This window comes from Rhamphochromis sp. 'chilingali' (genome assembly GCF_963969265.1).
Source record: "Rhamphochromis sp. 'chilingali' genome assembly, chromosome: 2".
NCBI lineage: Eukaryota > Metazoa > Chordata > Actinopteri > Cichliformes > Cichlidae > Rhamphochromis > Rhamphochromis sp. 'chilingali'.
Window position 1 is genome coordinate 62,003,630 of NC_137930.1, and position 16,476 is coordinate 62,020,105.

The 16,476-nt window shown below is 38.7% G+C and overlaps 1 protein-coding gene across 1 annotated transcript; it reads left to right on the forward strand.

Moving 5' to 3' along the window:
- Positions 1-3,055: 3,055 nt before the first annotated feature.
- On the forward strand, positions 3,056-14,178 carry slc17a8 (solute carrier family 17 member 8). The gene is made up of 12 exons (XM_080874889.1): positions 3,056-3,508; positions 5,313-5,568; positions 5,924-6,042; positions 7,497-7,611; positions 8,564-8,651; positions 9,309-9,395; positions 10,439-10,581; positions 10,807-10,956; positions 11,055-11,187; positions 11,985-12,095; positions 12,533-12,660; positions 13,015-14,178. Exons 1-12 carry the CDS (start codon positions 3,411-3,413, stop codon positions 13,342-13,344), a joined length of 1,758 nt encoding a protein of 585 aa, XP_080731015.1. The 5' UTR covers positions 3,056-3,410; the 3' UTR covers positions 13,345-14,178.
- Positions 14,179-16,476: the final 2,298 nt, after the last annotated feature.

A 16,476-nucleotide genomic window follows, 5' to 3' on the forward strand; every position in this document is an offset into this window, starting at 1 on the left:
TTGTCGCTCCTGCATGTCCTGCGCAGCCACTGCATAGATACAGTTGGGTGTCATCTACTTAGCAGTGAAAATGTATGCTATACCTTCTAATGATACTGTCTAAGGGAAGCAAGCAGAATTGGTCCTAGCACAGAACCCTATGGAACTGCATAATGAGACTTAATGTTTGAGGAGGACTCTCCATTTACATAAACATGTCTGGCGTGTAAGTCTACAACTCTGCTTCCGGGTAGTCTGGATATCTGGGGGTGCTCGCCCGCTGCTGTTGCGGCAACGTGGACATGCTGGAGGACATTAGTCCAGTTCCTGGGCCTTTATCTCTGGTCATGATTTTAAGAAATGACTGCTGCGTCATCTAAAGTGGGATGGATGCTGTGTCTCTTAACAAGACCAGGTTTCCTCCAGAAAGTTTCCCAATTATCTATAAAGCCCACATCATTTTATTGGACACCACTCAGACAGCAATTTAAGGAGAATATGGGCCTAAACATGTCACCCCTGGTCAGTTTTGGGGAGGGGACCAGAGAAAACTACAGAGTATGACATTGTTTTTGGCAAAGTTACACACCGATTCAATTAATTTTAGTGACCTCTGGGTATCATTGCTGCCAATGTGAATTATTATTTTACAGAAATTATGTTTATCCTTAGCCAGCAGTTTTACATTTCCCTCTGTGTCACCTGCACTGGCCTCTGAAGACATTTCAATATGGTTGCTGGTGTCTCTAGCTTCACATTTGTCAAAACATTTAAAATCCATAAAAACAAGATTGAGGTAGAAGCTTGCTTATTATTCTTTGAAATGATGATGACATGGCAAAAGATTTCCAAGCATATTGACAGGTGATCCAGGTGTGGAGGAGTCATCAGTAAATGAGATGTCACTTCTAGGCTCAGGTGTTTCTCTCACTTAACTGTAAACCATCCTGAACCACATCCTGTCCATTGGCTTTATGTTGGTTCATGGCAAAAAACAATCCACAACTGAAATAAAATTTGAGATTAAAGACTTGGATTAGATAGTGGTGAAGTAATACAATTATGACACTCCATTGTCAATCTTCTTGTTCTTCTTGTTACTTATTGGCACTGTGCTGGCTGTAGACATAAACTTTATTACTCCCTCAGTGGGAATTCACTTGTTGGAGCAGCACAAGGGACAGGGAGAAAAGTCAATTAGAGATATATTGGAAATTAAAAAACAAAAAAACAAAAAAACTAGTTTACTGCCAAAACACTGTACTTGGTCATTCAGTGATGACCCTCCTGTTCTCCACATTGTTACCCTGAGATACAAATCCAACAATGGCTGTATCATCGAACTTTAGGTGGACTTATACATACATGGTCCAGTGTAAAGAGTGTAAAGAGGAAGGAAGAGAGCACCATCACCTGAGGATCCCCCGTGCTACATACCACCACTTCAGACACACAATTCGGAAGCCTCACATACTGTGGTCTCTTGATGATGTAGTCAATTGCTCATGCAGTAACATCAACATCAACTCCAGCTCCTTCCAGCTTGTCCCTCAGCAGTGCCAGCTGAATTTTGCTGAAGAAATTGAAAAAGTCAAAAAATACCACCTTTACAGTGCTTCCAGGATTCTGGAATCCGTACAGGAGGTAAATGAATGCATCATCCTTCCTAATTTCAGGACAGTAAGTGAACTGCAGGAGGTCCAGCTGCATGCCTGCAAGAGGTCAGATGTGACAAATGGAATTTAATCATCAGCCACTGACTAGTAGTTTGTTTCTGACAAGTAATGGACTTGTCAGATTTACAACTTTGGACTAAAATCAGTTGCAAGCTTCCGGGAATCTGCGATGTTTTTCAGTGTTGCAGGGGCAGGACTAAAAAGATTTTTTCCCTTTTATGTGAACATAAGCATATTGGGATGCAAATTCAGCAATCCCTGAAGAAAATTACGTATAACATTGATCTCACATTCAACTCATCGGTGTAAACATATACGTTACTTTTGTCTCACGTCAGTTCCCCATTCTGGCCACTAGGTGGCAGGAATTACTTGTTTAGAAATGAAGAGAAGCCTTCATATTCAGAAATTTCTTTCTTACATCCAAGATGAATCTACAGTATCCAGTTTAATCTGAGAGTTTAGATATTTTTACAGATATTATGTTTGGAATATTCTGTTGTAGTCACCCCATCTATTATGCATATCTTATTTCTTTATTATTATTATTTCTTTAGATTGAGTTGTAACAAAAAAAATGTAGTGAGACTAATAAAGATTATTATATCATCAATCAACCTAAAATTGCATCATAAAATGTTAATAAAAACATAAGAAATCTGAAACTAGGAGCTGCGACATTTCTAGTAAAAGGAACATTATTTGTTGAAAGAATTTCACTGGGGGCTGAGCTCTTACTCTGTGTATGCAGTAAATAAATGGCACGAGTGCCAGAATTACCCTGTTCAGTCACTTTTCAAGAGTTATGACAGACTCTCTGGGTTCAGGCCAACACCCACCAGTCTGCTGTTTAAATTTTAAAATCTCAATGTATTTGTTTTTAAAATGCTGCATATTTAATGACGGGCAAAGAAGAAAATTCACTCTCACACAGTAAGTATTTCACAGAAATGCCCATTAGTGTCCAATGGGTTAGAAATATGGTACTGTTGCTGGCACCAGCCTTGTTGCAGCAGTTCTTATTTCCTTTCCTTTCCTACTAAATTTAGGCACAAAACCGGCAGAGAACAGGATATAAAACCTGATCCTCGATGGCTCTGTCTTAGGTTTCAGCTGCTCCCACTTTACACCACACACGTCCAGTTACTCCTGTCTCTCCTCAGTGCAACATGTCAAGCTCATTCATATTTAATAGTTTGTCCACTGGCCTACTATCAGATGAACCCAAGTAGCTTCAAGGGGTGGCACAGGGAGGTGATGTTGAAGATGATGATGTGTAAAAGCGAGGGGCTGGGTTTTGAAAACCAGCTGCACCTGCCCCTCCTCATCAGGAATGGATAGGTTATGAGATGGAGAGGAGATCTAAGCAGCTCATTCAGTTCAGCTGCAGACAAAAAAGAGACCACAATGCCTAGAAACTAAAAACTGGATTCTACCCTTTCATTTGCTTCCTGCCTCTCTGGTCAGTCCTGGATGGATCTCTCAGAGATGAAACAAGTTCCAGATGCTCTGACCAAACGGTGCTTTGGTAACTGATGAATACTTTAGTATCCCATACCAAAACTCCTTCTTACCTCTGAGGGACTCCTGGTACCACTAAAAGGTGGAGCCAATCCTCAGTGCCACAAACTCAAGGAATGAGGAACAGCTTTTAGTGGATTTTTGTGTCCCTGCTCAGAACAAAGGGTACCTCTTGAGGTATCAAGACTCTATTTTGGGATAAAAGGTGAGGAGAAAACCCCCCGGAGAACAACAATGCCTTTTGGTTTAGCAGGGTTGAAGGAGCAGGTGTTTAAACCAGGGAAGGAAGAGGTGAAAAACACAGTGGGAGACTCTCTGGGAAAACTGCAAAGGTGAGTGGAGTTTGAATGGCGAGTGGTGGGAAGAAGGCATGAAGTGTCTGTGCATGCTTTATAAGCTGCAATCTGCACTGCATGCATAAAGAAACTGTGGAGACTTTGTGAAAATGCTCAAATAAGAAGAATAAAGCATCTGCAGTAAAAGGGATGCAACACTGTGAGCGAGCACATTAAGCCCGGCGTGTTCTCCCCAGATTCTGACGATAAATAAATATTTTATTCTTTTGCTTCCCAAGCAATGTTGATGATGTAATCACAGATTTTATTTTAAGATATTAATGCATATTTCATATCTGATACATATTTCACAGAGGACTCTGTGTGTCTGTGTATGATGAAGGAATCTTCATGAATAAGGAAGATTAAAGGCATTTTAGGAAAATTTAAATACATTTCCTTTAAAGTCTTTTTTTTCTTGTGTCAAAGTGACAGATATTATGAACTTGTGGAAAAGGGACATTCTTCACTTTTTAAAAAAAAGATTCTAAATTTCTAGACAATACACACAACAATACACAGAATTATCTAAGTCTGTGACAATGAGATAAACATCTGAATTAGTTTCAGTAATGTCTTAATTTAAAAAAAACAAAACAAGCAAAAAACCACAAAAGATATACATGACAGGCTCCACACAATTTTAAAAAGTGGAAGTCCATATATGGCAGTAATGTTTGGTGAATAATATAGAACATATTAATCCATATTATAAAACAGATAATAAGAATTAGTTTTAGTTGGTCATATAATTGAGCTCTACCCAAAACCACCTGCAACACCAAAATTCAGTTGTGAAATAAATGCATGGTTACAATAACGTGCTCATATAATATTTATAAGTAGAATGAGTCAGGGGGACATTTTTTGAGTACTTTCATGTTTTCCTGACAATGACTTCCTTTTGCTTTTGCAACATTTTCATTTCAGGACTTCAAATGCAATTTTGCAGTGTCGCAAACAACACATCTAATTCATTATATTTCAATATGGCAAAACTTAGAACACTTTAAAAAATGTTATTCCTTGAGATATTCCTCAGTGACTGTACACACCAGCTGTCATCACTGTAGCTCCTCAATCACAAACACAGACAGCAGTGAGGATAGATCTATTTAAATTTATTAATAAATAATAGTCATTTATTATCAATGATCTCAACGGACTTCTCTAAATCTCTAAATACCCAAATGGCATATTCCTTATATTCAGTTACTCAGCAGTCTCTATTAGTGCATGTTGTAGTTCTGTTAGGTCTAAATTAATATTGTCATTGTTATTTGTGATAAATTTATATAATCCTTTAAGATTTTTTTTAATGTATCTTAGAGCATTGCGCGAGTGGTGAAATAGGCCTATAGTTTGTGAGTACATGTAGATCTCCAGCCTCATACATTCGTACAGTCTTGGTTGTTTCTCGCTGGAGGAGAACTGCACTAAATAATAAATCTTCTGCAGGCAGATGAGAGGAGGGGGCACTGAAACGGTGGATCCTGGGTGGCGGAACAAGCAGAGGGGATGCATTTGAAAAAAGCAGTTTGCTGGCTTTCTTCTCCTTTTTCCTCTGCAGGATGTGGCTTTGTTACTGATCTACTTTTGTCATCACACGAGTTACCAAGAAAGTCCACACACAAAGCCGCATTCTGTGTAATCTCGTCTCAAACAAATTAAACTTTAAAAGATTCCCATCGTGTCGAGTCCACGAGACACTAAAATTATAAGAAGACTGTGGAGATAAAGAAATATATTTTTGAAGATGATATTTTGAACACACAACTTCTGACTGATTTTTGCTCTGCAGGAAAATAGATGGCATTAATGTGGAAGAAGAGGGGAATATTGAGCTGACAGAGGATGGGAGACCGGTGGCATCAACGCCACGCCCTGCGCCGCTGCTGGACTGCAGCTGTGGCGGCCTGCCTAAGCGTTATATCATCGCCATCCTCAGCGGCCTGGGCTTCTGCATCTCCTTCGGCATTCGATGCAATCTTGGTGTGGCCATCGTGGAGATGGTTAACAACAACACCGTCTATATAAATGGGACCCCGGTGCTTCAGGTAGAAGATCTCCGTATCTCTCCATTCCACCCCTGACAACATTGACAAAACTGCTGTTTACCAGTTTGATTCACGCCTTTATGGGCTTGTCTGTGATATTGCCAGTGTCTTGAGACACTGTTAGATCTTGCTTCAGAACTGAAGCAATAATAATTGAAAAAAATTCAAAGCACCAAACTGAAACATATCTGAAAATTGATCAAGACCGCAGAAAAACCCTTTATCTCTTGAATGGAGTACGGGTGCATTATTGTTTATGAGTTCACCACTGAATTTTAAGAAAATGATAGTGATGTGTCTTTCATAAAAAGATTAATTTATAAAACCTCCCTGTTGCATTTTCCCCTCTTTGCAGAAAGCTCAGTTTAACTGGGACCCAGAGACGGTGGGGCTGATCCACGGCTCCTTCTTCTGGGGCTACATCGTCACTCAAATCCCCGGTGGTTTCATCTCCAACAAGCTGTCCGCCAACAGGTCGAATACACTTCATGACTAGTCTCTAGTTTCACAGCAACATTGCAGTCCCTGCTTCACATCATTACTCGATTTTACACTTTTGGTCATTTTAGAGAACAAGCAGTTTCATTATACTACTTTGGAGCACTTGTGAATTAAAGAGTACCAAAAATAACTTTGGGTTGTTGACCACAGTGCATTATGGGGAAAAACTATGCTGTTTATAATGAAGATGAACTTGCTGCAGCCCTAATTGTTAAAGGTATTTATTATACCTTTATTGTGTATAGAAGAAATCCTTTTGAATGAAAAACTACTTAGACTGCTCTAAATGCTCCTTTTTAGGTTGTTTTTCTATTGTTTGGCACTCTATGATGTCAGGGACAGAGGATGTGCCTAATACAGTCCTCTCAGGTGCACTGCTGTTTATGAAGGACAGCCAATCAGAAGAAATGTGGCTTTAAGTGACGAGTAAGCGAAATAAAACAGCTTATTTAATAGACTGGATGCACTTAGGAACTGCCCCAGGCCGATAAAGTAAATACGTATTATTGTAAACAATCACAAATCATACAAAATTATGCTAGAAGAGTCCAAGAATAAAAATATAGAATTCCAAGTGAGCATAACAGGTCCCCTTTAAGACAGGATCACAAAGAAAAAATCCCAAAAATCCAGTATTTTTATTCAGGATCCTCCTCAGTCCGTGTGGATAAAGGGTTAACGCTGTACGGTGTGGTGAGCGGTGTTGATGGAGCAGATAGCAGTCCTGTAATAAAAGCTTCACAGGAAAAGAGGACACGCCACTGACAGAGTTAATAATGAAAGATCCTGCCTCTGATTTCTTTCTGAAACACCAGCCGCTGGAATATTACAAGTGTCACTTACACACTGTTTTGGAAACAGAGAAGGGGGGGCGAAGGAGAAAAGAGAGGGGGAGCTATAAGCGGCACTGTGGCGATAAAGCAGAAACTTGTGGATTGAATGGGATGTCTTTATCTGAGGCAGTGAAAGACAGAGGTGCGAGATATGTCTCATTATAAAGCCGACTGAGATGCTTTGACCGCCAGTTAGTGTGGAGACATACTGCCTGCCAATATCAGGCATCTGCAGCAGCTTTGCAAACACTGGGTTGCAAGTCTTTGTTTTGTTTTTATGCTTCACAGACCTTGTGGACCTTAATTGGATCCACGGTTTTCTCTTATATATTAAAAACAGACTGTATGAAAATACAGGGTTAAAGTTTGGAAACTTGTCTGTGAAATGTATTTCTCATTTTAAACTGATTTTCCAAGCAACCTGGCTCATTCTCTGCTTCACATCTTTATTTTAAACTTATCCAAAGCTTTGCTGGTTGTATCGAAAAAGTACAATTCCTGGAAAGTGTGTTTGATTATTATGAAGATTAAGTTATCCAGACTTACTCCTTTTCACCAATGGTACAAAATGATGACATTCCAGTTTTTCTGCAGGGTGTTCGGAGCTGCCATTTTCCTGACATCACTGCTCAATATGTTCATCCCATCTGCAGCCAGAACGCACTACGGCTGCGTCATGTTTGTTCGCATCCTTCAGGGCTTAGTGGAGGTAAGAAGAGGGGGGGACCAAATGTGAGGGAAAACAATGAGTAGTTTGACATTTGTAAAAATCTGAATATTTGTTTTGTCGCAGCTTGCCTGTTTTGGTATGGGGAAAACAAAATGTACCAGATGCTTATGTGAGGTGCAGACTCTTTGCATTTTTATTCGTCAGCATTGAGGCTGAACTATCTCGCGTTGCTGGCACTAGAAGTAGGCATGTTTAAATTGGGGGGGTGCAACCATAAGCAACCACTAGCAAAATAGGGGAGCATTGGTCTAGCCATAGGCTCTAATGGGTATATCACATAGATATACGGTGCTCAGTAAAATTACATTAAATGCTGTAATTTAACATCTGGACTTTTTGGCTATGTTAGCAAAATGCACTCCAAATGACTCAGTTAGAAATGCTCCAACTGGCACCAACACAAAAATAGAATTGAGAGGTCCAGTTAAACGACTAAATGACAACTGTGAGCTTTTCATATGTGAGTGTGTGGGTAGAGTTTTCTACCTTGGGTTTATTTTCAACTGTGGAGCTTTCTGTTGTATACAGAAGAAGATTTGAGCCAATGGGGTAAAAAAAGAAAATAACTTATGACCTTTTTTTTGCAAAAAACGTCAGAAATCTGACTTTTATCACAGTTATCGGACAAAAGTAAAAATTCTGAGAAAAAATAACCCCAAAGTATTACTTCAACGACCCTAATACTCTTGGTTTTTGCACTAACCCAAGTTAAAATCTATCATCTGTCATCTTTAGAGGAATTACACTAAGCATTTAACCAGTTTCTGGCTTTTTATTTACCGTACATATTTAAAGAAGATTATCAATGAAATGATCAAACTCACTGCAAGAAAACAGAGAATGTTACCCAAAATGTCAAACTATTGCTCTGAAGCATTTCCACCTTATCAGTCTTTGATCTTTCCCAACTCCCACACCATGTCCCTGCTAGGGTGTTACCTACCCAGCATGTCATGGGATGTGGTCCAAATGGGCGCCTCCTCTTGAACGAAGTCGACTGGCAACAACTTCATTCTGTGGTGGGTGATGCCTGTGATTCTTCTTGTGAAAATTGTCTGCGGATTCTATTTGTGCTACACGTGTCACACAATCGGCCAGCAAATGGACGTGAGAGAGCTCATTTTTTTGTTTCGCAGATCCGGTCCCCTTGTTGTGTCTGCTGAAATTAAATCACCATGTTGCACTTTAAATTGGTACCATGACAACCCATGCATCAAAACACTCTTGACATTGTCTGCAAATGAGCACAGCTCATCTGCGTAATCTGAAGGAGCTTCTCCCTCTATTCACCTAAATGAAGTGTCACCTTGCTCACTGTCCAAAAGCACTCTCACGCTCCTGGCTCTATTCAAAACAACAGCGTTCATGAATCTGTCAGATAATAGAAAATGCACTAAAACACCCTCTCTGTAATGGCAGTGTTAATGACTGATTTTGACAGCATTTATTCAATGAAACTAATGTGTTTCTTTGATGTTTTTGTTGACACATCTTCACTGTGCAGGGTAGTTTTGTTGTGTTAGAGTCATTGCAGCAACATAACGATTTAGGTTAGGCCTTGTTTAAGATTGCGTAAGGGAAAAAATGTGCAAGAATCAACATCAAACATCATATTTGAATATCACAGCTGGAATGATAATACACTGGCAATGACATCTGACATCCATTGTTCCCAGGATCCTATGCAGGAGCAGTGATTGCCATGCCTTTAGCCGGAGTGCTCGTTCAGTACGTCGGCTGGTCTTCGGTCTTCTATGTTTATGGTAAGGCTGATGTTTGATCAATGTAAGAGTAAGTAAAAAATAAGAAATGCTTCAGAAATGCTTGAAGAAAAAGAAAGTACCTCCTCTGTCAGTTCTAAGGTTTAAGGTTTTTACACATAAAAACCCCATCATGTAGCACTACAGAAACGGTGTGTGAAAAACAAAAAACTAATCAGTGGGTAAGTAGCTGCCAGCGCTCGATTAACTGATGCTTTGGCACTGTGCTGGTCTGGAGCATTCAGGTGTGTGTTTTCACACAACGCCAAGGAGGAAAGCAATCAGCAGTGATCTGAAAGAACTGCTCACCCTTTCTAAAAGTTGTAAAAATCAGACTTTGGAGCTGCCAGATTGTTACTTTATATCGAACAGAATCTAAAATCTAAAAATCTATTAATTAATGTTAATGTATGAACATGATTCACTGCAAACTCAAATGAAAATGAGAAAGTCTTCATTATTAAATGGTTACCAATATTCATAGGTAGATTATTAGAGCAGATGAAAGGTGTGACAATAGTAATATGCTGTTAGTTAGACATTATTAGGTCTATATGAATTAAATGAATGGCTGGATAGACTGTAAATGAAATGTTGAAAGCACAACTTAATGTCACGAAAAGTGGCTTTAAACATCCTCGACTGTCACGCTGTTCTCTGGCGTTTTTATGCATTGCACAATAAGCCTTATCTGCTCTGCTTTTGAGTTTGATTGGAATGATTAGCACTCACATTAAATTCACACTTTGGCAAACGTGTTTTAATAAAAGAGCTACTCTGGTTCTGATGTGATACCATCTCATGATTTATTGATGTAAATTAACATTTTCCTGTCTGGGCTGTATGTCTCACACTTGTTTCATTTTTTAATAATGAGAAATTCTTGTGGTCCAAATGAGGTCTGGACTTGGAGTAATTAATCTGTCCTGCCCTCAAGCTACTCTTTCATACTTTACAAAGTCTTTGACTGCCAAGATAAGCTTCTCTAAGGGTACATGTGTACGAATGCGTGAATTCACCTGTTGCCACTGTTGTTTTGTGAAAAGGTGTTTTTGGGATATTATGGTACACGGTGTGGCTCCTGCTAGCTTATGGAAGTCCTGCTGACCATCCTACAATCACAGACGAAGAGAGGACGTACATAGAGTCCACCATCGGTGAAACAATGCACAAACTGAGTGTAACCGAGGTGTGTCTACTGCATCTATACTGACACACACATCCACACACAACAGAATGGCTGAACCCTATTAATTAAAGCTGAAACTCTGAATTTTGATCACATCTTGTTTGATTTAAAATCCAACGTGGTGGTGCACAGAGGAGAAACTACAAAAGCTGTATCAGTGTCCAAAAATTTAGTGAGCTGACCGTCTATATGCAGTACACACTGACTCCTTATCTCCGGTTATAGAAATTCAAAACTCCGTGGCGTCGCTTTTTCACCTCCATGCCTGTCTATGCGATCATTGTGGCCAACTTCTGCCGGAGCTGGACCTTCTACCTGCTTCTCATCAGCCAGCCAGCGTATTTTGAGGAAGTATTTGGATTCCCCATCAGCAAGGTTGGCCTTACAATAACAACCACAGTTACAGAAAATGTCCACAAAGATCCATTCAATATTTCTTAGGTTCAAAATATTCTAACCTTAATTACGTACAGGTGGGGATCCTGTCTGCTGTCCCCCACATGGTGATGACAATTGTTGTTCCTATTGGAGGACAGCTGGCTGACTTCTTACGCAGCAACAAAATCATGTCTACCACTAACGTGAGGAAACTCATGAACTGTGGAGGTACATCAGTGTAAACACATCGTTTTTCTGTTAATCCCAACGATCAGATTTTGGCATTTTGTACTAAACACAAAAATAACATAGAAGAAAGTCATTTTCTGTAATGATTTACTGTTTGGTCATTCCTACATTTTTGAACCTTGTAAAGCCTGAAATATTTTTTTGAAAATGCCAGAAAATTCACTTTAAAGAAAAAGAAAAAGAAAAAAAGTGAATTTAAACAAATATTTAAACATATTTGTTTAAAAATAAATTTTCATACATGACTTTTAATTTGCACCATATTTGCTGGCATTTAAAAACAAAACAAAACATTGCTTAAAAATGTATTATTGTTTAGGTTTTTTTCAGGGGCAAAAAAGCCAACACGTATAAAACACGTATGGTGGTCTTGTTAAGCACTGTGAATAATATTAATATAAAATATTTATATTACAAATAAAACATTGTGCACGCTAGATCCAGGACTGATCCAACTTTTAAAATTGTTAGCCTATAACACTGCAACAATGTGAGTAAATTACTGGAAAAAAAATAGTATGAAAAATCATTTAATTACTAGTTCCTTTCATTTTGATTTAGGAAAGCAACTAACATACCCTTTAGACCACCGTATGCCGAACATGTTTCTATGTTTTCCAGTATATCTACTTGAATGGTGTCACTGGCATTCCCTCTAGCATTCCCATTTTTTCCATTAGGTCAGTAGGTTGGGAAGCTGGGGATACATTTCTTACAAAGACCTGGTGTTGTCTAGTACATAATGTGATTAATTAATAAAGAACTTTTTCTCACAGGGTTCGGTATGGAGGCTACGCTACTGTTGGTGGTCGGGTTTTCTCACACTCGAGGTGTCGCCATCTCCTTCCTTGTGTTGGCTGTAGGCTTTAGTGGATTTGCCATCTCAGGTATTTGACGTTTAGTGTTTTGCTTTTAATTTAAGACTTTGAGCTTGACTGCATAAATGATAAAGGTGCACAAAGGTGTGCAGGATGTTGCAGATCTTTATTTGTCTTGTGTTTTATATTGCTTTTTCTAGATTCTGAAAGACCTTTCAAAAAGTTATTACATCTTTACCAGCCACAGCAGGAAAGCTGGTATTGTTTTTACCTTGTGATCATATCTGTTAACAGATATGGTCAATTTCATAGCAGTAAAACAAAACAAGCATGCACGATAAACCTTAGAGATTTATGGCTGGGGTCAAAATAAAGCTCTAAAGATTTGTGTTTTTTGACCAATAATGTGAGTCTGAAGGAGGTTTAGGCACACAAAGTATTCAAATGCCGTAAAAATGAAAATTTGTGTTATAAGTATGTTTACACTGTGTGCACTGTCTTGTCAGGTTTCAATGTCAATCATCTGGATATTGCTCCTCGCTACGCCAGCATCCTGATGGGTATTTCCAATGGGGTGGGAACGCTGTCTGGAATGGTGTGCCCGCTAATTGTTGGCGCTATGACTAAACACAAGGTATTTTTCCCTCCTATAACAATATAGTTTTTGTTTTTCTTTGTCCCCTATTCTAAAATATATACACAGAACATTACAAGACGCACTGACATGTTTCTTCCCATTTCGTATATAAATGATATGAGGAATGAGTGTTTTGTGGCTCATTGAATTGCTGTATGTAATCTTGCACCTATCAAAGGATGTTAAAAATTTATGGCAATGTTAAATTTATTATACACATTGCAACTGTAGGACTTTCAGTGCCATGAGTAAGGGAGCTGATTTACAGCATTACCTCAGTGGTACATCAGTGAAATATCAGTAATTCTTCCTCTGACAGAAAATTCATTGACTCTCTTCATCTCCCTACAGACTCGTCTGGAGTGGCAGAATGTCTTTATTATTGCAGCCATGGTGCATTACTCAGGGGTCATCTTTTACGCTATCTTCGCTTCAGGAGAGCAGCAGGAATGGGCCAACCCTGAGAGCACAAGTGAGGATAAATGTGGCATTATTGATGAGGACGAGCTGGCTGAGGAGTCAGAGCTCACTTGCGAGAACATGGTGGCTCCCAAAAAGACTTACGGAACAACAGACAATTCGTCCGGTCGAAAACAGGGCTGGAAAAAGAAGAGAGGAGTTACCATGCAAGAGGAGGAGGAGCATTATGAGAACGGGGACTACCAGGAGCGGTACCAGTGAGACGGCACGAGGGACAAAGGACTTAAATTTTACAAAACTGATCTGTGTCAGAAGCAGCAGCATCATATGTACCTCAAGACACCATCCTCTTTTTTTTCATCCTTGGTCAGCACATCCATTCAACTGTGATATATGAAGATTCATTTAAAAAGAAATTTGCAAACTGCTAAACTAAAACTTTTTAGATTTTTAAATCTCAAACCAGCTGACACAAAATGAACCATCAATAAATATCTGCTGATAAAGTGACTCTGTCATGACATGTATTATAAAGTAATAAGCTTAGTAAACCATAGAAACCACAGATCAAAACCAATGGCTCAACTAGTGCTGTGTTAAAGGAACATTAAATACACATATCAGCTTCTATCCCTCCTGCACCCTGTCCCGATCCTTTCCTTGCAAATCCATCTGTGCAAACCATGACTCAGCTTATGTAGTTTACTTTGATATGTGAAGGGTTTTGTGTCAGCTATGCAATGCGAAAAGAGGTGCACTGCCAGAATGTATCGATGGGTTTGACAGAAGATCATAGTTAATGTACCGAGTCTCACTGTTTTTGTTGCTTGTATGTATTTGCTGTTGCTGAATGACTGCACCGTGTCACCGCTTTACTCGCTCTCTTTGTCTGAAACAGTCTTAGTTCACCATCTGTTTGTGATGCACTAATATATCAGCTTCATTATTTATGAAGCTCTGAGCTCATAATGGGACAAAATAGGTGGTGAGTTCAGTTTCGTGACTTTGTTCTTCTGATGTTTTGGCATTTTGCAGTTTCTCAGTGTTTGATAAATGGAGACCCAAGTTTGTTTCTAACAATGTGCAGTAAGAATTCACTTTAATCCTAAAACTATATGGAAAATTTGCACTTGCTGTTCGTCATTATTACTCCTAAAAGAGAACGAAAAACCCTGTTTTGTATAGTAAATGATTATCTTATTGTTTGAGAGAATACACGTCATTCACACACAAACAGACCTGACATGCAATAAACTACATTTCTATTCAGTGTTGAGATTACTGTATATGCAAAAATAGCATGAATTTCTTTAACATTTCATGATACTTGCATGCATTCATGCTAAACATAAAAATGTTGAACAACCTAGCCAACATACTGGTAATACAGTCTATAAGGATGATTAGCCAAGCTAGCTAAATGTTGACAGTGCATTGTATATATAAAAAGAAATGGGCATAGCTAATATGAGATCACCCATTGGCCTGTAGACAACTTTTCAAACCTTTAGCTTGGCTGTGACAAAACCAGAAGTATGTGTTTACACAAAAGGGTGGAGAGCTAAGTTAACAGTTAATGCTACCTAGCTGTAGTGGTACCTGCTAATTACTACAAGCTAACCTTTCGTACACGCTGGAAGCTGGCAGTCATTCCAGGTTCCCTAGGTAACTCTCTAATTTATTTACTATCAGGTCAATTTAATTCAGTTAAATTTAGTCCAATTTATATAGTGTCAACTCACAACAACAGACATTCCAAGGTGCTAAATATAGTAGGTAAATCAACAATATTCATCATTATGATAAGATAGTTATAAGAATGAAGGCAGTTTCAATTGCTTGCCTGGAAATGCCAGCTGTTTTTCTACCCTTAGTCACTTGATGTCATGGAAAGTCTTTCCCTTTCTCAGATAATTGCATTAAAACACAATAACACTGCAAACACAGACAAGGAATCAAATTTAGCTACTTGAATTTGCTGAAGTTTAATTTCAGATTAAATTAAAACAAAACAAAGCATACTGTCAGTATGTTTGTTTTTAATAAATCTAGGCATTTTAACATTGTTTGTTTGTTTGTTTTTTCTTTTTACTAAAACCTAAAACACTTTAAAAATGTAATGAATCACAAATTAACCAGAGAGGGACTTGAAACTAAAAATATTTTACATTTTAATCACAACACAACTGGTAGTGGCACTCGAGGGAAAGTGATGTAATCACCAAAGTCAACAGACTACTTGGAAGTGCTGATAGTAGATAATACCCAAACATATTTTCGCCTCTTTTAACTTCATGTTAACTCTATATCGTTAGGTTTAGTTCAATTTGTGTCTACCCAGCTCCTTGACTAATTATTCTTTAATTATTATCATTAGCAAAGTGTGCTGTCTCTGTATTTTGATTCTCATTTTTTGACAGAATATGCTGTTCCTTATGGTGCTCGTTTATGTCAGCTTGCTCAAATGAGACATTTTTGAGTATCCCTAAGATGGGTCTGCGTTCCATCTCACTGTAAACATCCTTTGTCTTATCTCTCCGCTTGCTTTATTTACACCCCCAAACATAATTGCTGGACAGGATGTTCATTGCCAGCATGTTAGCCTCTCTTGTACGAGCTATTCCCTCTTTTATAAGACTTAATTAATGCTATGTGTGATTTGCCTTCAAAAAGTCCAATGATTATTACCTTTCACATGGTGATAAGACATTTCAAGGACTGTGGACTTTGTTGCTGGTCAGCTGTACAGGAATCCAAAGCGCTGGTGAATATGCGGCCTGTTATGTCACGTATGACACCAAGGTGTGCCTCTGTTACATTATTGCATGCCAGCCATAATGACACAGTCCATCTGGAATAAAGAACAAAACACCATAAGGAATGACAAAGCCTAATATCTGTTGGCATATTATAAACTTTAATCATTTTAAAGTAACATTGCCCATACTTATGAGAGCTCTGAATATTACAGACATATGCAACTTATGTTTAGTGGAGTTGTTTCCAGCCATTTACAGTCATAGCTGCTGGCTCATTCTTCACATGCTCTTAAACACAGAGCAGATAGTCCACAAACAGTCAGCAGCCAATGGCAAAGGTTCTGTTTATTTCAAAGAGACTGTCTGTTGACTCAGAAGGGCCTCTTTGGATGGAGCAACAACCCATCAATGATTAAACTTGTTTTGGCGAAAACTAAGAATTATAAAGAGAAGAACATTTTCCAGTGTGCATGCTCGTCTTAGAATGTACACAGACAATAGGGCAGGTACCCTGGGGTCTGCGGAGTGCCAGAACAAACAAATCTGGTGTAGACTGGTACTGCATACTCCAATGACATGATAAAATGGGTAGAATCAGTTCAAGGACAGATAGGAGCTATTGCCACACATTTGC